At 35.0% G+C, this 24,306-nt stretch overlaps 1 protein-coding gene across 1 annotated transcript in view; it reads right to left on the bottom strand.

The window, feature by feature from the left end:
• Positions 1-24,306, bottom strand: part of CTNNA3 (catenin alpha 3) — a 1,601,008-nt gene that overhangs the window by 516,211 nt on the left and 1,060,491 nt on the right. Inside the window, exon 11 of the mRNA XM_049790484.1 lies at positions 1,818-1,974. Within this exon, the coding sequence (XP_049646441.1) occupies positions 1,818-1,974 (157 nt within the window). The remainder of the gene's footprint in view (positions 1-1,817; positions 1,975-24,306) is intronic.

The following is a 24,306-nucleotide window of genomic DNA, read 5'->3' as shown; positions in this document are numbered from 1 at the left end:
AACTCTTAAGTTGTTCCTGTTTAGCTTATCATAGACTTCTATTTTCATCTGTTCACATTCTTTGACTAATTTTTTCATTGTCTGTTCATTTGCTTTAAGTTTTTTATCCAATCTCTCCAGGTGTATTGAGTTGTTATCTCATATTCCACAGCACCAATTCTATTCTCAGCTTCTGTTAGCCTGTTGAAAAGCTCATCCATTTTGTCATTCAATTTGTTTACTGAATTTTTCAGGCCTGTTATTTGACCTGTTATTTCAGTTTAGAGTTTTGTGATTTCTGTCTTCATATTTTCTTGGTTCTTATTAGTGTTCTGTCCAACTCGATCCATGGTTTCTTTGAGTTCTTTGAGCATCTTCCATATTTCTTGTCTAAACTCCTTATTTGAGAGATTGATTAGTTGGTTGGCCGTTTTCTGGTCATCAGAGTTGTCATCTTTATTCTCTATGTCTGATGCTGGCCCGCATTGTTTCCCCATTGTCACACTTGTATTGTGGGTTTTTCTACGTGTTGTGGTGGTATTCATTGGCTAAATGATGCAGGCAGAACACTCCTCTGGCTCCGCCCTTTCTGGGTGGGTCGACTTGCCTCCAAGGAGGGGGAGGCCTCTGTAGATGAAGCCTTTAGCAGGATCAAATCTTAGGCCCGAGCATGCAGAAGAGAAGACATTCCAGGGAGAAATGCTGGGCTTTAGTGATCCAACTCAGTTCTTAGTGTGATTTTTTTATTCTTGTTGCAGTGCTGTCCTTTCCTTAAAAAGAGTGCACAGGTGCGTAGCGAACTGGAGCTAAGTGACCTTCTGGAGCCTCTGGGAGTGCAAATTTTCTGAGTCCTTTTTGGCCCACTCCCAAGAGGTTTAGGAGACAGGACAAGAGCCAAGCACACAAAGGCAGAACTCACAGGTTCTCACAGTCAGGCCCCACTGGTCCGGCATAGATTTTCCCAGCCTGACGTCACAAATAGGGGACCTACTTGTCTGCGAAGTACTGCTTATAGCCGGTTTTCATGTTTGGAAGCATTTCCTTGGCACTCTGGCCCCTTGAACGAGCCTTGGAGAGTGAATTTTCTGGGTCCTTTTTGGGCCACTCGTTTAGGAGACAGGACAGGAGACAAACACACACACAAGCAGCACTCACAGGTTCTCACAGTCGGACCCCACTGGGCCAGCATATCTTGTTGATTTCTTTGTTTTGGGATGGCTATTGTAGGAGTTGTTCATTTTTTTTATATATTTACTTTTTCTTCTTTTCTCTTCTTCCTTTTTGCACTCTGTCATTTTTTTCTTTCTGATGACCATGGCAATTATGTGGTGCATATCTTTATTGCTGCAGTGCTTACTGGATATTTTATTTGATTCTTCTTTTTGAACTGTTGTGGTGTTTCACCTTCTTTTTTCCCCTTCGTCTCTCAAACCAAGGAGGAGAGCCTCTATAAGGACTCTGCCATAGTCATGTAATTGATTTTTACCCCATTTTATTACTTTTCTCTTCCTCAAACAAAACCACATAACTTTAACTATCTAGTCCCGCCTCCCAATTAGAGGGGGCAGTAATGGAGGTACCAAGACACACAGTAATAAGACAACTAAGTAATAAACTAGACACAGAGGGGACTACTCATTCTAGCAGCCCCTGGGGTGAGAGTGCAGGATATGGGAGGCAGGATGGGAGCGAAGGTGGGGGGAGGGCAATTTGGTGGTGGGAATTCCCCTGATTCAATGTTAATATGTACCTGGAATATTACTGTGAATGATATATAAGCCACTATGATTAAAATAAAAATTATATTATTAAAAAAAGAAAAAAAAAGAAAAACCTACCAGATACCGCCAGGAAGTCATCAATACTTGTAATATCATCTACGGCTTCAGTGAGGACATGGATGTGATTCTCCCAAGTGCGCTTAAACATCTCCATGTTTTTCCTGATCACCTGACTTTTGGGTCTTGAAGCCAAAGCAAGTGCAGCATTAATAATCTGTGAAGATGAAGAATGTTCATAGTAATTGATTTCAGAATAATTACATGGTGCATGTAAAGTAACAAGTCTTTTTTTCAATTTTTAATTTTTTGCTTATTCTACTTAGATCACACCCTGCAGTACTCAGTCCTGACTCATGGCTCTCCACTGAGAGATCATTACACGTGATGCAGGAGTCAGCTGACATAGCTGAGAGGAGTCACAGGGATCAGCTGTGTGAAAGGCAAGTGCTTTACCATATGTACACATCCATATGTAAGGATTAAAATTTTATAATATGCAAGATTACTTGATTTATAAAATGTAATATTTAACTTAATTTTATATACTTATCAAATGTATTTAAACTATAAAACACTAATGATTGAAATATTTACAATTATTAACTATCTATAAGGAGTTGGTGAGCAACATATGAATATCATTCCATTCAATAAGCTGTAAGCAGCACAGGTAAGAATAATGGTAAATAGACTTTTAAAATTTCATATTCAGTAGAATTTTTAAGTAAAGGCTTCTGGTAATGGTAAAATCTTCACTGGTCATTGGAATCACCATATATGACTAAGTAGTAAATCTTTCCTGGAAAGCAACGGAACAAAAGTTTTGACTTCCTTGAAAACGTTTAGAAACTCAGTAACAATTTAAAGGACATTTCTAATTTAGCTTGAATCTCAATTATGTATAAGGCACTGTTTCCTCATTTAGATAAATGTCAATAAAGAAGTTTACATTTCTATAATGGTCATTAGAGGATAGATTCTCATCTTCCTTAAATTTTTGTATATAACTGAAATTTTCTATTAAAATTTTGTGGTGAAATATATGAGTATTTTACTTAGAAAAGTGGTAGTTCAAAGAAATGTTATTTTTAAAGGTTTTTTATCAATTATAATCAAAATGACTAAAGTGTCAATAAAAAGGGTAAATTAGAAATTGAGTTGGGTCAGACTTGTTCAATTATTTTGGAGGACAATCTTGATTAGTGTCTTATATCTCAATTTTCTTATTATAGAATAAGAAGTTGAAGTGATTCTTGACAAATTATATATTAGGCAAATAAGTGGGATTCACTTTCTGAAACTTGTCACTCACCATTCATTCATTTGTTCATATATTTTTATGCATTGTGGCAATAGTGACCAGATTGAGCACTAAACAACATTCGTGGTGGGAATGTCCCTGATTCAATGTCACTATGTACCTAAAATACTACTATGATGAATTGTAATCCACTTTGGTCAAAATAAAAATTATTATTAAAAAAATATTGTCCGCATTGGAATCTCACTGTCAGTGATGAGAGTGTGTTCCACCTCAGAAGGAAAGAACCAAAGAAATGCTTCAGGTACCAGTGGCACCCAGGAACCCAATGCCATCCAAATGGCATATCGGGAAGGGGCAGAGTAATAGAAGTGTAGCTGCAGAGTGAAGCAGAGCAGCCATGAAATTCTATTCAATGTGGGAGTAACTGTTTTTCATTCTATTCAGGATAATTCTTTACTGTCACTCATAGACTAGAAGTACTTCTGGATTGGTCCCTTACCTTATATTTTCTCCACTCTAGGCACCCCTAGAGTCTTTCTCTTCCCAATAAAGACCTCAGATTTCAGGAAAAATAGCTTTTTGTTTTGTTGCCACAACTAGTTTATCTGCCTGCTGATATCTCTTTCTAGTGAGCAGGCTTGTGACGAAATTTTCCTGAACCTGTTTAATTCCCTTAGATTTTTGAGGATTATTTCCTGTGTCAGCATTTTCTTCCAGTCCTATGCTCCCAAATTCCTCAGGATTGGGATTAAGACCTCCATTTAAGATCTATACAATGAAATATTATGCAGCCGTTAGGAAATAAAATGACAATAAATTTTTTATACATGGATTGTCGTGGAGATTATTATGCTGGTGAAATGAGCCAGAGAGAAAGGGATAAACACAGAATTTTACTCATTTCGGGGCTATAAGGAAAACAAGAGATACTTTCATAATACCCAGAGACAATAGAGACAAAGATCAAGAGGTCTAGCACAGGATAGAAAGCTTGTCTCAAAGAGCAGTGAGTGTAGTTAGAGTAGGGAAACTGATCATTCTGGACATGATTTCTGTTGCTGAAAGTGAAAAAACTAACAGGCAAGTCACTCATTCATTACCAATAAAGCAAACCACAATGTCAAAAAGAGAGAAAAAAGGTGGAAGTTGCCTGTCCTAGAGCAAGGCAGAAGTGAGAGGAAAACTGGACACCTTGTGGCAGGAAGAGTACACTGGTAAAGGTTGGTGTACGCTGTATGGCTGAAACCCAAAAATAAAAAATTTTGTAACCAAGGTGCTTAAATAAAATAATTAACAAATATCCAGCAGTGGTAATAATGGTATCAGAGTGAAAAGAATCTTACACGATAATTCCTAAAAGAGTCTTTGACCTAATAGAGAATAAATCTAAGTCTAGACAAGTATACAGTACCAGTGGCTCTCAGATTTTTGACTGTACAAAAGTAAATCATAGATTGTATTAAATTACCGGTTCATGAACCAACAAATCTCTAGTGTTTCTGATTCAATCGATGGTGTCCTGATGTCTGTTCATTTGCATTTTTAAAAAGTTGCCATCAGTTGATACTGATGTCATTATCTGGGACTTGCACTCTGAGAACAACTAAATTATAAGTGTTATTATGAGGGGACTATTATAACGGAAGCACATGTATCATGCAACAAATAAAAGGTTAGATAACATATATCCTTATGGATTTATCTGAAAAATGTATAAAAATGTATAAGGTTTATTACTATGAGAAATTGCAAAGACCTAGAAGAGGATAACCTATTTCATTTTGGGACAATGTTCAGCAGAAGGGTAGACAGAAGAAGAGGATGTAAATGTAAAAAGTACAATGATAAGCTGAGGCTATAAAATGTCTTTGTTGAATACCCACATATAAGAGGAAATATAAGGTAGAAGTGATAAAAATGATAGGAAGAATGTTACCAAAGGGCTGGAAAGCAAAATTATGAAAATGTTAAGATCTGAAAGACACTTTTTCTTTTTTTCTTTTTGGTTTTTGGGCCACACCCGACGGTGCTCAGGGGTTACTCCTGGCTGTCTGCTCAGAAATAGCTCCTGGCAGGCATGGGGGACCATATGGAACACCGGGATTTGAACCAACCACATTTTGTCCTGGATCGGCTGCTTGCAAGGCAAACGCCGCTGTGCTATATCTCCGGGCCCGACACTTTTTATTTTCAAAACACCCATAAGAGATTCAGAAATAGTGACTAAATAAGTGTTTGATTTCTAAGGCTGGAACAATTGGAAGTAATAGAATGTTGGACATAGGATATAGATATCACTAAAATCTAAGAGCCCTTTTCTACTCACTAATAAAAATCTTATACCTTATTAAAGTGACTTTATAACAAGTTATAAAGACCAAAAAAGTCTGTTGCATACACACATGATTATACCACATTTTAATATATTTTTAATGAAAGAGAAATATATTAATTTTTATTAAAACAAAGTACATTTAGAATTAATTTTTTGTTGTTTTGCGGCCACACCCGGTGGCACTCAGGGGTTACTCCTTGCTATGCACTCAGAAATCGCTCCTGGCTTGGGGGACCATATGGGATGCCGGGGGATCAAACCGTGGTCTGTCCTAGGCTAGCACCAGCAAGGCAGAAGCCTTACCGCTCCACGCTAACACTCCGGCCCCAGATTTAGAAATAATTTTAACAGTATTACTTGGCTTCCATTTTAGAGTTTTATTAACCTATTAACTCACAGTGTATTTTGTGTACATTGCCAAGACTCTCGTATCTGGTATTTCACTGTCCTGATATTGAACAGCTGTGAGCACAGTATTTGTGCTCAAATTATTATAGAGAGATCTTTAAAGTACTGGTGAGAACCCTCAGTAGGGATATAAAGTCAAGATGGAATATATTTTCTAAGAACAGTTTCAGTTCTGTTGCTGATCCAATTTATCTCATCCAACATTGAACACTATAAGAAAACTTTATGACTTGACTCTAAAAGCAGACAAATTTCAGATGTGCTAGCCATGTTTAAGCCAGAAGAATATTCTTCCAAATGTTGTACGTGTAACACATTAAGTATATATATATATATATATATATATATATATATTTGAACAAAAAACTAATTGTTATGGCTATGCATAAAATTGCTAGATCTTCTTGTGACTTTGGGCATAGAGATCACTTCCGGTAGTGCTCAGGAGACTATATGGGGTGCCAGGGATTGAACATGTTAGCTGTGCGCAAGGAAAGTAACCTACCAGCCATATTATCACTCATGCCCCTATAAGACTATTAATAAATCTTCATTAAGCATAACTAATTAAGCATAACTAATTAAATGAAGACCTTTGCTTTTTGAACTACATTTTTGGATTATGGTAGTATTTATGTATGTACTTATATATCACATATATATATATTCCATAATATGTCTTATAATCATCTGGCACATTGGTTCACTTCCATTTTTCTTTGTTCAAAATTATTATAGTTTAGGTGGCATGGTTAAAACATTATTATAATTTCTGGCAATGATATTTTGAGGGATAGCACCTGACCATCACCAAAAGGCCAATTACCCCTCACCACTGATCCACTTAATTCCTTTCACCTCATCCCCCACAGCTTGTTTGAAAACTTTAATCATTACAAAGGTTTTTTTTTATTATACAATATTGTCTATTTCCTAGCTAGATTCTGGTTGACTAGTGAAAACAACTGTTTGTCCTTTTACTTCTGACTACTTTACTTAATATGACTCTCTAGATCCAACCATGTTGTCATAGGTCTCAGGATCTTTTAGTAAAGCTGAATAATCTTTTATGGTGTATCTATGCCATAACTTTTTATCCATTCATCTGCCATTGGGAATTTAGGCTGTTTCCATACCTGAGCTATTGGATAAAGCACTTCACTGAATAAATGTGTAAATGTTTTCAATTGAATAGTTTTCTGTTCTTGTGGTAAAGCAAATATGTTAAATCTCTGGAAGGTTATAAGAAGGTTTATTATTTTTCTGAAGAAAAGATTCCTTTCTCCATATAGTCTGAACCAGAAAACAAAGAAGATGGTGGTGGAAGGACTTTTCATTCCCTGTTAGGTATGCATCCATTATATTGAATGAAATGCTCTCTAGTTTCAATACATCAAACATACCATTATATTAAATATCATCAATGACTTGATACCACAGGCCAAACAGGGGAAACAATAAACAGGTGGAATTACATCAAAATAAAAAGATTCTGATTGCAAAACAAAACAAAACAATAATCAGAATAAAAAGACACCCTATAGAGGACAAAATAGTTGCTTATCAATCAACTGATGAAGGCCTAATATTCAAGATACATAAAGCACTTGTAAAACAAAACTGACAAAAATAACAACAAAACATTTAAAATTGGAGATAGAGAAATATTCTCAAATAAAACATACAGATGATTATTTGGTATGTGGGGGAAAAAAAGTCCTGTATTAACTATAGTCAAGGAAATTCCATTCCAGTCAAAAATTAGCTATCACCTCATCCCAGAGACTGGCACACATCACAAACTAAACAACCAGTTCTGGCACAAACATTTGCAGGGAGGAGAATTGATGAGAAGCCCTAGGTCACTACTGGTCACACTGTGGACTAGTTCAAGATTTTTGGAAAACGGTATAAATAGTCATTCAAAAAACAAGCACACACACATTCAAACACACACTCACACACACACACACACACATACACACACAACTATGAGTAGAGGTTCCATATAACCGAGTTATTCGCTTCTTTATTTCTACCCCAGCACCCCAATCTTCTATTGTTTATGGGATGGCAATGGCAGGGGCTTCCCTGCATGTATCTGAGGGCCCACTGTCCCACTTTGGCTACCAGCATGTGACCTCCATGAAAATCCCCAACACCTCAGATTATGAGTCAATTTCCTGGCGCTCCCTATAAGACTCCCTACTTTCTCCAAGGCTGTCTTTATCAGCCTTACTCAGGGAATAAGGCAGGTCGCAGTGTCCAGGTGTTGGACCTCAGCCAGGCCAGTGGAGTTTGGTGGTCAACACCAGTTTGAGCTGCAGTACCCCATATGGTCCATAAGCCCAGAGCCATGAGTAAGCTCTGAGCAGTGCCTGATGTACCCCTCAAATAAATAAATAAAAACAATAATGTAAATCATGGAGCTAAAATAAATGAGCAATACAACCATGATAAACGCTAATGCTCAAAGCATATACTTTGTGCTAGTTACTGTCCTAAGCACATTTTTTGGTATCTGATTTTGACATCAGATTTTCACGAGAACCCATCAAGCAGGTGAATTAGGTGGGGCCCACTTAGCAGGCATTCAGTTATGAAGTGGCAGAATGTCAGTCTGACCAAGACTACTATGTTCTTAATTGCCACGTCACCATTTCTCTTTTATCGGTGGTAGAATAATGTAATATGACATCATACACATGGCTCCAAGCCAAAGGAACCTCCCTCACTGGCAATAACAGATGGTACTAGAGGTAAGTGGGGGTTGGGTGAAACAAAGAAGAAAGTGTGCATTTGAAATATACATGATATATACTTGATCGTTCTAATTGCATTACACTTAAAATTCAGACCATTAAATTGATCGATATTGATTCTGCAATCATTATCTCATCTCCAAAGCTTTTTTTTATCTTCTCAAAATTACACCCATATTCATTAAACAATAATTTGCCACTTTCTTCTCATTGTTATTCTGCTTTTTATATTTATGCATTTCATTTCATTTCACTTTTAGATAGTTTATTGACTAACCACATACTGTTATGCCATACCTTTTTCACTTAATGTTTTACAAGCTCATCTATATTATAGCATGTAGTAATTTTAGTCCTTTTTAAAGCTGAATAACATTCCAAGATGTCTACATTACTGTGTTTATTCATTGACCTGGTGTAGACATTTGGATTATTTTGAACTCTTAACAAATTTAATAAATCTTGGGGTCAGAGCTGCCCAGAGGACAGGGCTCCATGATGAATTTTTCCCTGGCTGCACAGATCTGAGTGTTGAGTGCTTGGACTAATTGCTTAGAGACTATTGACATCAGGTTCCCCAGCAGCTTTGGTGACCCTTAAAGGCAACTTCCAGAAGTATCTGAGGGCCTCTAGTTTTAAGGATAACATGCATGTCTATTTTCACTGTCTTCCCACCTCTATAAAGATATCTTGTTCAATCCCAGCTTTCAAAAGTTTTAGATATACCCAGAAATAGAATTGCTGGTTTATAATTTAACTTTAATTTAATATTTAAAGAAAGATCATATTTTTTAAAGTGACCACATTTTTGCATTCTATCAAGAAACATACCAAGGTCCCAATTTCTCTGATTAGTTGTGTGGATTCAATAGTTTCTGTTTCTGTTATTTTTAGTAGTCATACTTAATGGATTTATACTTTTTGAATCATTGATTTAAATGCATTAATGATTGTGTGTATTGATATTCCTTTTTTGTATTTTTATTTGTATCTTCTTTGTAAGAAAGTCTCAAAAATTTTTGTTCAGTTTTGCTTTGGATTCTATTTTTATTGTGTTTGAGTTCCTTAACTTTTGTGAATATTCATCTCTTATAAAATTCATAATTTATAAATATTTCTTTCATTCTGGCAGGTATTGTTTAGTCTTAGTAATATTTGCTGGTGTACAAGATTTGTTTTTGTTTTTTGTTTTTGGGCCACACCTGGTGACACTCTGGGGTTACTCCTGGCTTGAGGAACTACATGAGGCAGTGGGGGGGGGGGTGTCGAACCAAGGTCTGTCCTAGGTTAGCGCCTGCAAAGCAAATGCCTCAACATTTGTACCACTACTCTTGTTTGTGTTTATTCCATAACCTGTGTCTGGGGCTGCTCCCAGCTCAGTAGCGGGACGATACTTCTCTTGGCGGCCAGCACAGTTCAGTGACAGAGAACAAACCTGGCTGCAAACACTGGACCCAGCAAACCTGTTTCTCTACTGTTTCTTTCATTTTAATAATCCAACTGATCAGTTTTTTCTTTGTTTCCTGTGCTTTTCTTATCATGTTAAACAAGTCACTGCTGAACTCAGTCTGATATTTTCCTGGCACTTATCCTAATAATTTTTAATTTTAGCTGTTAGCTTGAGGCCACAGATCCTCAAGACAATTGTCTATGATTCAAGGGAAGAATCTAACTTTATACTTTTGCATATGAATATTAATTTTCCTACTACCAGTTGTCTTTAAAAAACACAAAACTTATTTTATTGTCTGGAAGATCTTTGTACCCTTGTTGAAAAATCATTGACTATGTATGCAAGTATATATATTTCTGTATTATCTATTTTCTTCCATTAATCTATAAAATTTTAATGTGAGTACTTCACTAATTTGATCATAATACTTGATAAGGTTTTGAAATTAGAAAGTATGAAGATTGGGGTCAGAGCAATAGCACAATGTTGGGTCATTTGCCTTGCATGTGGCCTACCCAGGATGAACCGGGTTTGATTCCCGACATCCCATATGGTCCCCCAAGAGTGCCAGGAGCAATTTCTGAGTGCAGAGCCAGGAGTAACCCCTGTGCACTGTCAGGTATGGCCCAACTCCCCCACAAAAAAAGAAACAGAAAGTATAAGGCTTTGATCTAGTTTTTTCAAGATGGTTTTAACTTATTAACATCTTTTGAGAGTTCATATATAATTCTAGAATGCATTTTGACTTAAAAAAGTCTTTTTGAAATCTGATAGAGTTGCATTTAGTTTATAGAATTTTCTGGATAATACTGGTTTTCTACTCCTCTGAGGGACTTTCTTTCTTTGAGGTGTCTGACATTGAACCCAGGCCTCACACATATCAGCTAAGTGCTCTACAACCAAGCCACATTGTTAGTTCTCTACTGTTCTTCAATTTTAATAACCCATGACAATGGATTGTCTTTTCATTTTATTAAATACTTTACCAAATTTTTACATTTTTATTTTATGCATTATTATTCTAATAGAAATGATTCCTTGGCATTTTATTTCTTGCAATGCCATTATTACTGGAACTGCTTTTTTTCCTTTTAGGTTATTCAGTATAGTGTTTAGAAATACAACCTATTATTATATATTAATATTGTATTCTACAGTATTTCCAACTTTGTTCAATAGTCATAAAATGTGAGTGTGTGTATAATCTTTTTAGGGTTTTACTAGAGGTAAAATCTTGGCGGCTATAAAGAGTGTAAAGAGTGAAGGATTTACTTCTTCCTTTCCATTTTAAATGACTAAAGTATTTTGAGTTGGAGTTCGGCAAACAATTAAGAAGGACCAATGAGGGCCCAGAGAGATAGCACAGCGGCATTTGCCTTGCAAGCAGCCAATCCAGGACCAAAGGTGGTTGGTTCGAATCCCGGTGTCCCATATGGTCCCCTGTGCCTGCCAGGAGCTATTTCTGAGCAGACAGCCAGGAGGAACCCCTGAGCAACGCCAGGTGTGACCCAAAAAAAAAAGAAGGACCAATGAGTTTACTATGAAAGCATCGTAAAGAAATTCAAAGTAAGAGGTTAGATACTTAAAATTAATCTACTAATAACAGAAAGTATATATACCTAACTCATTTTAAAATTATATTTTAAAATATAATGTTGAAATATAATTACACATTCATATAATTTATATAATTAAATTATATAAAATTTTATTTTAAGTACATTCCAATATATTCATGGCAATTTTTTAAAGGAAAAATCATGTAACATCTTCTAGTCCTCCTAGGGTTAGAGGTGATATCTATACAGGTAAGAAGAGACTTGAGTGTAATCTCCGAGCTTGAAGGAAAAAAAGACAGGAACTTTAAGAGAAATGTTTTATTTAGGACTACTTCATTTACATATGAATGTACATAGGTGTATGGGTCCCACCTGGCAATTCTAAGAGGTTTCTTCTGGCTCTACACTAAGGAATTTCTCTTAGTAGTGCACAGTAGGATCATATGGGATGCTGGGAATCAGAGTTGAATTAGCCACATACAAGGCAAAATTCTTACTTTATGGTACTATTGCTCCAATCCTTCTACATTTGATTCAGATGTTTGGGAAGTTTCTAAAGGAAATCGAAGTTCAATATAATAAAGATGTTCTACCTTCCTTAATATTAAGTAGGAGCAGAGGCATAAGTTGGGGCTTGAGTATATGTCTACAATATCAGAAGTAAGAAATTGTTAGAAAAGAAAAAAAAATCCTGTAGTATTTTCTGCCTGTGCTGAGTACTGTAGCAAGTCAGCCCCTGAAGAGATTGACTGATGGTGGGATGGAGAATGAGGCCTTTTTCTTCCAGCTTGGAGCACGCGTCTGCCACCCTGTCTAGCCCACGGTTCTGAGGTGAAACGGCGGGTAAACAGCTCGCAGACAGTCAGGCTCGTGGAAATATTCGCTTTATTCGGAGGACAAAACTGAAGTCCAAAGACTCAGCTTCCGTTCCAGCCAGCAAAAGCGCCCACCTTCCACAGACCCTTGCTCTTATACCCCAGAGTCAGGTACCACCCAATGGTGGGATCAGATACCAACCAACGGTGGAAGCAGAATCAGGTCCTACCCTAGGGTGGGGGCAGAATGCCAGGTCACACCCTAGGGTAGGGCACAATCACCTAATCAGTTTAGGGTGAGCAACATAGTAATCCCCCAAAATATTTACATACACAACAAGTACTAAAATCTATCTTGGATGCTGAATCTCTTTCTACCTGATCCTCGTTTCTCTTTCCTCAGTCAGACTCTCCATCCAAACTAACTCCATTTCCACTCATTGTATTGGCTGATCTGGAATAGAATAGTTGGTCAAAGATAACTTAATATATTTTACCTATTCACATTTTTCCCTGTGTAGGGTTTCTTTCAGTTGCTAGGGTATTCAAGCAATTATTGCTCTTTCCAATTTTTCTTTTTCTTCACATGAAATCAGATAGACATTGTGACATCATAAATTAGTTCAAGATATTTAGGCATTTTTAGACTTCTATCAGTCTTTTTATTGTTTTTCACAGGCATCATTTAGGGCTTCATAGCTACAGGTTCATCAAAGACCTTAGAAAAAGTGCTATGTGGATGTTGACATGATCATTTATTATAATAAAAAGGTGATAAATATTTTAGGAACTGTCTAAAGGAAGCTGAGTTGAAGATACATAAATTTAGTTTGTATTTAGGATGCTTGTTTTAGAAAGTTTATAGCCACTTCTATGCCCTTACTATCCTTTTATTTATGTGCTGACATCATTAAAAGTTAGGAAGCTATATATTTCTAATTATATGCTTCCTCTTTCCCAGACCATCCTGAAAAGACTATGAAAAATTGCAATCACTTGCAAACTTCTTTTATGCAAAGTGATATTCAAATTAATTATATTTATTTAAAAGGTAATCAGTAATTTGCAAATAAGGAAAAGAAGAAGGGAGGGAGGAAGGAATGGGAGAGGGAGAAATAGAGCTAAAACGTTTATGGACATAAAACTGATGATTATTCATTAGTATTTTAGATTTTATATTTTGCTATTTGTCAGAATTTTATTTACCTTATTATAGTTTATGCAATATGACCATCAAAGTGTTTAAATTTATAGTTTTGATCTACAAGGTTACTGTACCTCACCACCACATAAGTTTCCATGACCCTCCATGTCTATCTGTATGTCAGCTTGGGTCTGATCTTCCTTCATCTCACACATCTCATAAATGTTTGTTGACAGTTATGTTTTTAGTTTATACCATTATCTTAGTTTGTCACTTCCAACATATCCAGACCCCTCAACTATGTCCTTGTGCTACTCTTGTCCTTCACATTCATCCCCCTAAGTTCTTCCTGACAACTTGATAATTTTTAGATCTGTGATTCAGTGTCCAGAGATTATTATAAATCTATATTTTCCATATTCCTTCTTTCTCTTCAATATATCATAAATTATTATGGTCATTTGATATTTGTTTTTCGTCCTTTACCTATTTTGCACAATATGAAACCCCTACTTCTATCCAACTACATGGTTTTATTTTTTTTCTAGTAGCAGCATAGTATTCTATTCTGTATATCTACCATGATTGTATCTTCCACTCATCTGTTGTTGGATATTTAGGTTGTTTCTATACCTGAACAATTGTAATAAGTGTTACATGAACATAGGCATGGATATAACAATTCAATTGATGATTTATTGATAAAGTACTCTAAAAGTAGAAACAATCAGTGTTGGTAGAGATCCCACAGAAAAAAATTATTTTACTGTGTGTAGGAATGTCATCTAGTCACCTGGAAATCAATATAGATATTTCTTATGTATGACATATATAGGAGAAGTGAGGGACGTATAAAAATGTAGTTCCAATATGAACCAATAATTAGCACTTAAAATTAGCTAAATTCTAAAAAAATAAAAAAAAAACAATTAGCTAAATTCATTTCTAAGTAAATACATTTCTTACTGAAGACCCCATGCTGATATTAGCTATTTATCTTATTCTGACAGAGCCAAACTACTTTTCATAAAAGCTACTATTGTCTCAAATGATAAAATGAACATAGACTCTATTGCAATATTTCATCTGAGCTCTGTCTTGATAACAAGGTGTTGACAGTACATCCCGAGGGAAAACAACAACAGATAAAGAAATCTTTTTTATATGTTCTATAATATCTAATGTTCTGCTGACACAGTGATTATATCCACTCTCCCTTCTTGACAATTTATTTAATGTAATTTCTGTTTTGATCATGAAATTGTGTGACAAATGACAAAATAGGGTTACTAATCATAAAATTAATATTATCGAGGGCCTGAAATGTTCCAAGCAATCCTTTTAAATTAGTTCGTTTCCTTCAACAAGTTTTTTCTATCTATTTATTTATTTGGTTTTTGGGCCACACCTGGCGGTGCTGAGGGGTTACTCCTGGCTATCTGTTCAAAAATAGCTCCTGGCAGGCACGGGGGACCATATGGGATGCCAGGATTCGAACCAACCACCTTAGGTTCTGGGTCAGCTGCTTGCAAGGCAGACGCTGCTGTGCTATCTCTCCAGCCCAAATTTTTTCTATCTTTTGGAAGTTTTAGAAAACAAATCTAGGGTCAAGTTCACTAAAGTTAACAAAAGTTCTACAACAGAGCTCCACTCTCAGGCCCTCAATTATCACTCCTGAATAGTCAATGGAGATAGGAAGAAACAAAAGTATTTTTATAACGTATAGAAGATATTTGATTGAAGCTGAAGAAGCTACAGTTAGACTTAGTTTTGAACATTTTTTTCATACCTACAAATGAGTAATAAACATTAACTTATTTTGATGTTTAGTAAAGGACTCATTTTCCCGGATGCCATAGAGTATGTGTGCACTGAAGTAGAGACAGAAGCAACGCAGATTGCAAAGAAATATTCCTTTTCTTTTTTCCTTTGGTTTTTGGGTCATACCCGGTGACGCTCAGGGTTTACTCCTGGCTATGCTCTCAGAAATCGATCATTTCTCGGGAAACAATATGGGACTCTGGGGATTGAACCCAGGTCCATCCTGGGTCAGCCATGCGCAAGGCAAATGCCCTTCCACTGTGCTATGGCTTCAGCCTCTACACAGTCACATTTCTCATGTACTTTTTGTTTGTTTTGTTTTAATAATAATTTATTTAAGCACCATGGTTACAAAAATGTTTGTAGTTGGATTTTAGTCATCAAATATATACCACTCTTCACCAGTATAAGTTTCTTGCCACCAATGTTCCCCATAACCCCCTCCTCCACCACCTGCCTTTCTTCAGGACCGGGATTTTATTTCTCCCTCTCTCTGTCATTGTCATGGTAGTTGTTGATGCTGTTATTTCTCTAGTTGTGCTCAACACTTTTTGTGTTAAGCTTCATATTATGAGCTGGTCATGTACATTTTTTTTCACAAGACATTCTGAAAAAAGTAGTTAAAATAAAAATAAATCATTGTGATTTAGCTTTCCTCAGGTATATTTCAATATGGGCAATAATACAAAAAACCTTAAATATATTAATATAATAGGGCAGTTCATAAATTAACAAAATATGAGTCAAAAGAAATATCTGGAGATCTAGTTATTTCAACCCAATGGAATATTCAGAAAATTAAAAAGACATCTTAGATAGGATAAACTTCAGATATACCCAAGAGAGTTTTTGAGGGAATTATATGGTATCTAAATAAATTGATAGCAACATAATTTTATAATGTAGAAACGTGGTAATAACACAACTTTCAAATATTATGAGGTTATACATTCAAATGTGACACTTTTTAAATATGTTTTTTTATATTTCTTTCAATTGATAAGATTTTTCTCTTCTTACATTATAATTCTTTACTCATGGGAACTTTCTCTGACATTTTAAAGGCAAACCAATATTTGTTGTGATGAAATCATCACAATCATGACTTTATAATTATGGCATTTTGGGATAAAGGCATTTTGGGACAGTGAAGATGGTGTGAAATAACTTATCTAGAACTTCCACAGGTTTCTGCACAATTAATTAGAACTAAATCTCATTCAGCTTTAATTTCCTTTCTCCTGGGAATGATTTCTGCATGAGAGATTTATTCACATTAAAATTTCTCATGAAGATTTAAATAGTCTTTGGATGCACATTAAAAAAAATCCTGAAACAGCCTACTCTTGGTATTTAAATTAATTCTTAAAAGGAAAGGGAGTCAAAGTTTTGTATACTCTGTTATGCCTCTTAATACATTTGAAAATCAAAAAACTTAACCAAGAATAATACCGAATTAATGGTAAAAATAATGTCCTAGACAGTCAATGAAACTATGAATCTCAATAATATTCACACTTATGTTTTGGAAGAACACAAAGATGACTTAATATTTTAAGACAACATGTACAAACACATAATTTAAGGTGCTGAGAGGATCGGACAAAATACAATTGATACACTAAGAAGATAGACCTTACTTAAATAAATAAATTTAAACTAAAAAAAATCTTGATCTAAAGAAGTAATTGAGTTTTGTAATTTATTGTATTACCTAAATAACAGAAAAGTTGTACTCAACAATAAAATATGAAATAGGTATTGCATATTATTATATGATATTGTAAATTAGTATTGTATATTATTATTTAAGGCACCAGTAAACACTTTAATTCACAATGCTAAAAAGCCATTTTAATTCACAATACTGAAAAATAGAAACAACAGAATAATTAATTCATAAAAATCTGCCATTAAAATTTCAGAAAGGTTTTACTAGAATTTGAAGCACTAAAATATGTACTACTCTATAAATTACTTTGGTTTAAGTGGGAAAATTAAAAATAAATATGCAACCATGATATTGTAATTATGGTGGATGGCTTGTATTCAACCAACCCAGTTGAATTCCCAACATCACTAATCCCTAACCACCTTCAGGAATGATCCCCAAGACAAGATCATGACCAACACACAATGATAAATTAAAATAAAATTAACACCTCTGTAACCCTTGAAAAATGAATTTAATGGGTCCCAGGTATAGTACAGCAGATAAAGTGCTTGCCTTGCATGAGGCTGACTTGGGTTCCTGCTCTGGTATCCCATATAATACCTCAAGTTCTCCAGGAATAACACGTTACTGCAGAGTCAGGAAAAATCAGAGTTTCTTCAGTTATGGCCTCCAAACAAAAAAACAAAATATGCCACCTCAAATTTTACTTTATATTAATTTAAAATAAGCTCTAAGCACAGATTCTTCGGTGTAGACCTCATGGTAATTTCAAACTACTAGTCAACAACCTGAACTCACCAATCAAAAAGTACAGTTTAGTGTGATAGATCTTTAAAAATGAATTTTTAAAGATAGGATTACAGTAGATACCTTAGAACTTGTGATTCCAGGTAAAATGCACGGAGTGAAAGCAAAACCTTTTAAAGAAGTGTAAGAAAGGAAGATGGAGGAAGGCAGTTGGTACATTGGTGGAAGAAAGCAGGCAATCTGGTGGTGGGTATGGTTTTGAAATAATATGTGCATGAGGCTATAATTAACATTATTGTTAATTATAACAGGGCGTCTCAATATAAAGAGTCACAGAGTAATGCTATCATTATTTTCAGAGAAATATTAAAAATAAATAAAACATTAAAGATTATAATAAAATACTATAAAATCAATTCATTAAATTAAAATATTAAAATAAATACATTATCTTTCAGTTATATCTGTAAAGTTATTAAGAAGAGAGTCATAAAAATGATCCCCTTTGCAATCAGTTTAAAGAATAAGTACCTTGAATTCAATATAAAGATATAAAAAAACATGTAAATAGAGGGGCCAGAGCGGTGGTGCAAGAGATAGGGCATTTGCTTGCATGTGCTAACCTAGGACTGACCGAGGTTCGATTCCTCCCATATCCCATATGGTCCCCTAAATTTGGAGCAATTGCAAAACTTGTAAATAAAAAATCACAGCATTTTTAAAAGAAAAAGGAGACACAATTAAATAGAAGAATATCTTGTGCTCGTGATTAAAATGATCAGCCCACGCTTAAAAAAGTGATTCACACAACAACGACCTGCGTACCAGACAGGGCTTTCTGCATTGCCCTTCAATTGTGATTTGAAATTAGACGCCGCTCTGCACCATCCTGACTTCAATGTAGGATATACAGATTCCAGGACCTTCAATACAGAAACATGATACCATGATACCATGTTTGTGATTGTGAAAAATATAACTGTATAGGCACTACAGACAATGACCAGGATTGGACAAGCTAGTTTGCCTGGAGCCTAGAAATGGTCTTATGTCAGGAAACTTCAGGTTTAGGGTCTCTTTGTAGTTAGGCCAGAGTTTTTCCTTTCCATGACCTCCATACTTTGGTGGGCCCATGCAAACGATAATTGCCACTCTAACATTATTTTTACAGTGCTCCTTTGACTCTAAACCTTTAAGAAACCACTAGTAAAAATATCTGGAACTGCAAAAAAAAATTGGTTTACATTAGTGTTAACATATATGCTTTTAGTTACACTAGCATTCTGGGGGATAACGGAGGGAGATAAGGGATATATGCTTGGGAACAGGGATGAAGGGAGGACAATACTGGTGTTGGAAAGGCCCTCATTTGTTGTCACTGTGTACCTTAAATATCACTGTATAAGATTTGTAATTCACTTTGGCCACAATAAAAATGAAAAAAAAATGATTCACATAATTCAAAACAGCTGCTTAAAATGGACTAAAGAATTTGAGATTTTGAGGCCGGAGCCATAGCACAGCTGTAGGGAATTTGCCTTGCACAGTGCTCATGCAGGATGGACACGGGTCCCCCATGCCTGCCAGGAGCGATTTCTGAGCTCAGATCCAGGGGTAACCCTTAAACACCGCCCGGTGAGACCCAAAAACCAAAAAGCCAAAAGAAAAAAAGAGTCTGAGATTAGACCAAAACCTACAAAATACATTAAAGAAAATACAGACAAAAGTCTCTAGCATATGAATTTTAGAAATATCTTTAAGTGTTTTGAGTCCTGTGACAATGAACTAATTGCTTTTTCAAAAGGTCTGCTATTTCATAGCTCTTCAGCCTTAAATTATGTGGTCAGAACAGAAAATAATATAAATAATTCAAAAAAACATCTGAACTGAAAAGTCCCACTAGTAATACTGTAGTATTTTACTACACAGGATAAATAATAATATGTTCTATAAACTATAAACTATTAAGATATTACTGGGTCAAATAAAAATAGTACTTTATACCAATCTATAGATAGAAAAGCGAAAATAAATTATAAGAACAGCAGTAAGATGTTACCAAATAAAGATATATTATTTTATTGTTTTCTTTTGTTTCTAGTCTCTCAGTAATACTCAGGGATCATTTCTGCTGGGATGTAGGTAATTATATAGGGTATGAAGTGTGGAGATCAAACCCAGGTCAGCAATATGGAAGCAAACACCTTATTTATTGGACTACTGCTTCATTCTGGAAATACATTTTTTTGTTTTGTTTTGTTTTTTTATTTATTTTTTTTTTGTTTCTTTTGGGTCACACCTGGCATCATTCAGAGTTACTCCTGGCTCTATGCTCAGCAATCACTCTGGCAGGTTCAAGGGACCATATGGGATGCCGGGCTTCGAACCACCGACCTTCTACACACAAGGCAAACTGCCTTATCTCCATGCTATCTCTTCGGCCCTCTAGAAATATATTTTTATGAAGAAATTTACTTTGTTGTTTTTCAGCTAGTGTTTAATGAAAACTGATGTAGTTATGCCTTTCTCAATTTTAGAATTATTTCTTTAGTTTGCATAATTCATTTGAATTTTTTAATCTACCAAGTTTCAAATAAAGTATCTAGCATATAGAATTAGAATTGATTATATAAGTATAGAACAATTTTTTTAAAAAAACTATACAATGCATTATTGCTCATGAAATTTCCCTTAATTTTGAAAAGTTACTGAGTTACATTATTACCTTGTGCTCAGACTACGAACTATAAGTTTCCAGCAGGTATCTGAGTCTTGGGGGAGCCAATGGACTTTGGTAGAAGGTGATTAGCACATATTGGCACACACATTTTGATTAGCACATATATTTTGAAGAGTTTTCTCTAAATCATGTACAATAGTAAATAAATGAACGCTGCTTCAATAAAGAAATAAAATATTTTAAAAATGGTCGAAGAAAGAGTATAGAGGTATGGCTCTTGCTTTATATGTAATTGACCCTGGCTCAACCCTTGACATCATATAAGGCTACTGAATGTTTCCAGAGGTCCAAATATCCTGGGATATTTCTCCACACATACAAAAATTAGCAAATAAGTGAATAAAGTAAAAAGGTCCAAATATCCTGGGATATTTCTCCACACATACAAAAATGAGCAAATAAGTGAATAAAGTAAAAAGAAAATAAAGTAAAAAGGAAAAGGAATGGGTGGAGAATATATGAAGCAATTATCATTCATTGTCTTTTATCAAATTACTACAATTTAATTTAAAGTGTGCTAGGTTTTATTAACATCATTGCATGAATGCATTATTAAAATAAACATTAATTATGAAACATTAAAATCAACAATATAACTACAATCTAGTCTTTCTATAATTGTTACCTTTAACCCAGTGTACCCACTCTTAACAATCTTCCCTTGTAATCACCACTAATTGAATTTATGGACTAAAAGTCTATTTTTATTTTACTTAGTGTATCTGCTTGTTTTTTCTATATAACACATGTGAATAAAATAGTGAGTGACTTTGTCATAACACAGAACATAGATCCCTCTAGGGTTCACCCATGTTGTGGCAAATTATATTACTTCTTGATAACAAAAGATCATGAAAGTTTCCTGTGCTTATGTCTTTCTTCTGGAGCTGAAGCCCTTTAATTGCTGAAACATATTTAATGATGTGTGCAAAGGATCACAGCAACACAATATTTATTGTAATAATTGCATATGTAAGAAGCAATGTCCTGTTTTTAGAAAATCTTTTGTGACTACACTTTTTAAGGAACATAACTTAATTATCTGATCTCTCAGTGACAAAATCAATTTAATGATACACTAAAATTACCCTAGGAAGATATACTACTACAAATTGGAAAATACCCCTTTCTTTATTGAGTGTGTATATGAAATTCTTTACTTTTAAGATATTATTTGTTTTGTGCTTGAGCCATGGCATGCATAGCAGAAGATAAGTACTACTGCCTTTTTTTTTTTAATTACAGACTTGAATGCACTGGGCTATGAATAGACCTGAGGAATAAAGTGCAACTGCTTCCCAGAATTTGGGCTATGTAAATGACATTATATAGGGGGATATGAACGGGAGAAAATTCTCTTTGGGGAAATATAGGTGACAAGCCTACAATGACTTTTAGCAGCTGGCAGGATCTATTTGAAGAGCTAATGTAATTTTATGTAATGGATTAGGAAGAACTGGATGCTCTCCATATGCAGGACAAGTGTAATTTTTACAATGACTGAGTCTTCTGATATAATAGACATGATAGCTTCCTTAGATTTTTCTAACCTCATTTTCATCCCTTTTAGGTGAGGGAAATGAAATGCCTGCATAGTCATTTCTGCAAAGTCAGCTGAGGCTAAGGCTGCAGTGAAAGCAAGATTTGAGGGATAATTAATATACAAAATTCACAAAATTATTATCAGTTGAATGAGAATGAAAAGACAAAGATAGTTCCCAAGTCTTAGCTTAATTTATTCAGCTAATAATGGTTTCCAGGATGGAAATTAAAAGAAAATATTCAGACGTTAAATCTTGGGAGACCAAATTATAAATTGCAAAAACTTAGATTAAATTAGAACTAAAGAATTTTACATAAAACATGATTATCATAGAAAAAATACTTGACATAAAATGACTAGTCATTTAGTTGTTTATATCAGATTTTTTTTCTGTTTTACAATTTTTTGCAACTTTTCACTTAATTTGAGGATTTCATCAGTTTGACAAACTTAGAAAAATCAGTTTGGAACAGGGAAAATGTAGCAATCAGTTCCCTTTTAAAACCTGATTGTTAGCCTGATAAATAAAAAATTATTGGTCAGGAACAGAAATAAATAGAACTAAGAAGATATTCACAAATATAAGATTGTTTATTGTGTTAGTGGGGATAGAGTTGGCTTATAATATTTTCAATATTCCAGAATTAAAAGCATAGTAGGAGATAATATAGACAACTGAGCAAATTACAGTTTCATTTCTTAAGTGTGGAGGACACTACATTGATATGAATACTTCTTAGCTTTTCTATGTTTATGTGATAAACACAAGGCAAACATTTTAGTTCTCATTCATTTACCTTTCCATAGTCCGTGAACAATGGAATCTTTGCTGTGAGAACTGAGAGTGCAAGGGGAAAGAATGGGATAGACTGAAAGTGATGTAAGACATTGTCGGGGCCTGAGAGATAGCATGGAGGTAGGGTGTTTGCCTTGTATGCAGACGGAAGGTGGTTCAAATCCTGGAATCCTCTAAGGTCCCCCAAACCTGCCAGGAGTGATTTCTGAGTTTAGAGCCAGAAGTAACTCCTGAATGCTGCCAGGTATGACCTCAAAACAAAACAAAACAAAACAAAAAAAGACATTGTTGGGGAAACACAGGCTCTTGGATGCTAGCATGGCAAGGCGAGCATCCAACACAAAAGCTTATGTGCTAACATTACTATAAATTTAATAGTGGAACCTAAACTGTAGTGATTTTTTAAATAAATATACAAAAAGACACGTGGAGGATCTCACGTGTCTCACGTGGAGGATCAATATTTAGACATTGAGGAAGGGATTAGGACAGTGGTGGAAGATGTGAAGTTAGAACTGTGTACCAGAAACTGTTATTAGCAACTGTTATTAGCTGCCTAAATAAAAATTAAAGGATAAAAGTTTCTTCTCACGGAAGAAAAATAATTGGGACATTATATTCACAGGTATTTTACTGAGATTTTTAGTAGATGACAAAGGCAGAGGTTGTAAATGATCTCTCAGTACATGCCACAACATTAAAGTTATTTTCAACCCCAATACCCAGAAGTCAGTCATGCATAATTTTTTCTTACTGTTAAATGACACCCTCTTGACAGAGATTAGGACTGTGGTCCCTTTGCTAACAATAACCAATTCCTTCCTGGAAACTCCTAAGTGACACTTTTTTTTTCCAATATAAAAACATCAGGATAATTGGCCTCATTATTCTTAACATAGGCAGAATATCTATATCTGAGAAAGACACTTTTCCAGACCTTAGTGCTTATAAAAATGCTGTGTTTGGAGTTAGTATATCTGATGAGTTTAGGCCTACTGACTTGGACTTTAAACAACTCTGCCAGTGGGAAATTCAAAGACTGGGCCAGTGTTACAACCAGCAAAACTGAAAGAAAGTGCCAGCTTTTCTGCCAGTTCAGCTTGAGTGCCTCTGGAGTAGACGCATAACTACTGAATCATGCATTTAAGACTTAATGATGAACCTTTAAAATAATTATCAAAAGGTCCTCTCATTTGGCGCTAGACAGACTATTGAAATGCTGGATAAAATTGCTGATTTTAAGGTTCTTGTTGACTGGCAGACACCACTGTAGATTTAAAGAAAAGATAAATGTCTCTGGTACAGTACTGACTTAGTGTAAATAAAATCCGTCCTAGTTGGAATTTAGGTGATAGGAAAGGAATATATTATAGGAACAGTTTATTTTACTCTTCATGCTTAACCTATTTTTTATTCTAATGGATCTCTTATTAAATTATTTCATTATCCCTCAACTTACCCACTCTATTTGCTCATGCACTCAT

Source organism: Suncus etruscus, chromosome 17 (genome assembly GCF_024139225.1).
Source record: "Suncus etruscus isolate mSunEtr1 chromosome 17, mSunEtr1.pri.cur, whole genome shotgun sequence".
NCBI lineage: Eukaryota > Metazoa > Chordata > Mammalia > Eulipotyphla > Soricidae > Suncus > Suncus etruscus.
Note: the sequence above shows the minus strand (reverse complement) of the source record. Positions and strands in the feature narration are given on the sequence as shown.